The 1,071-nt window shown below is 35.9% G+C and overlaps 1 protein-coding gene across 2 annotated transcripts in view; it reads left to right on the forward strand.

Annotated features, from left to right (window-relative positions):
• LOC104710891 (nitrilase 2) overlaps positions 1-768 on the forward strand; it is a 4,577-nt gene extending 3,809 nt beyond the window's left edge. Inside the window, exons 5-6 of one of the 2 annotated variants that reach the window (XM_019230436.1) lie at positions 191-211; positions 321-768. In XM_019230436.1, the coding sequence (XP_019085981.1) occupies positions 191-211; positions 321-475 (176 nt within the window). In that variant the 3' untranslated portion in view covers positions 476-768. Of the gene's footprint in view, positions 1-7; positions 212-320 lie in introns of both variants that reach the window. The other variant, XM_010427545.2, reaches the window with a different exon arrangement.

A 1,071-nucleotide genomic window follows, 5' to 3' on the forward strand; every position in this document is an offset into this window, starting at 1 on the left:
CTAGAAGGTGGATGTTTCGTGTTGTCGGCTTGCCAGTTCTGCCTGCGTAAAGACTTCCCTGACCATCCTGATTACTTGTTTACGGACATGGATGACAACAAAGAACAGGATGCTATTGTCTCCCAAGGCGGAAGTGTCATTATTTCACCTTTAGGACAGGTTCTTGCCGGACCAAACTTTGAATCAGAGGGTCTCATCACAGCTGATCTTGGTATATATATTTATATATATATATATACTCTTCTTTGACATTCATCTTAGGATTTCAGAAATGATAAATCTTTGAAGGCCATATATATAACGCTCTTTTTCTCATCCAGACCTTGGTGATATAGCAAGAGCCAAGTTGTACTTCGATGCGGTCGGACATTACTCAAGACCAGATGTTTTACACTTGACCGTAAATGAGCACCCAAAGAAACCGGTTACATTCGTGACGAAGGTGGAGAAAGCTGAGGATGACTCAAAAAATTAGCCGAGATTTGTAATTCCTCTTTTGGAGTTAATGTCAGTCATATCATGGAGGAGTCAAGTTCGAATATGTTCTAATGTTTATGTTTAAGTTTGTTTATGTTTTTCTTCAATAATGTAAGAGAACCAACTGGACATGGTTCTCTCCATGTATGTTGTTTGATATCAAACCAATTGGTCTTGTATTTCAAGATTGTATTGTACCATATTGTTTTATCCACTTTGAGTGTTGAATCTCGGATGTTGTGCTGCCCTAAAACAATGTAGCCAATTGTTATGAATCAGGCTTTGGTTTCAGTTATGTTCTTTATTTTTCCTTTGTATGTCAAGTCGAACACAGATCTTTTGATAAGTTAACAGTGTGTATAGAGTCACAAAGAAACATTGAAGCTGAAAAAATATAAAGTCAAGACAATTGATATTTAATTTGGCCGTCAAGTCTAAATGTGAGTTTGAAAAGTCATTACAAATTACTTAATTGCTACACCAATCAAATAGGATAATGATGGCTATCCAAAACCAGAGAATTAAAACCACATATAGGATTATGATTATCATTAGTTTACGTGACAAGGATATATGCAATAATTTTGGACATCA

The sequence above is a fragment of the Camelina sativa genome, chromosome 9 (assembly GCF_000633955.1).
Source record: "Camelina sativa cultivar DH55 chromosome 9, Cs, whole genome shotgun sequence".
Taxonomy (NCBI): Eukaryota; Viridiplantae; Streptophyta; class Magnoliopsida; order Brassicales; family Brassicaceae; genus Camelina; species Camelina sativa.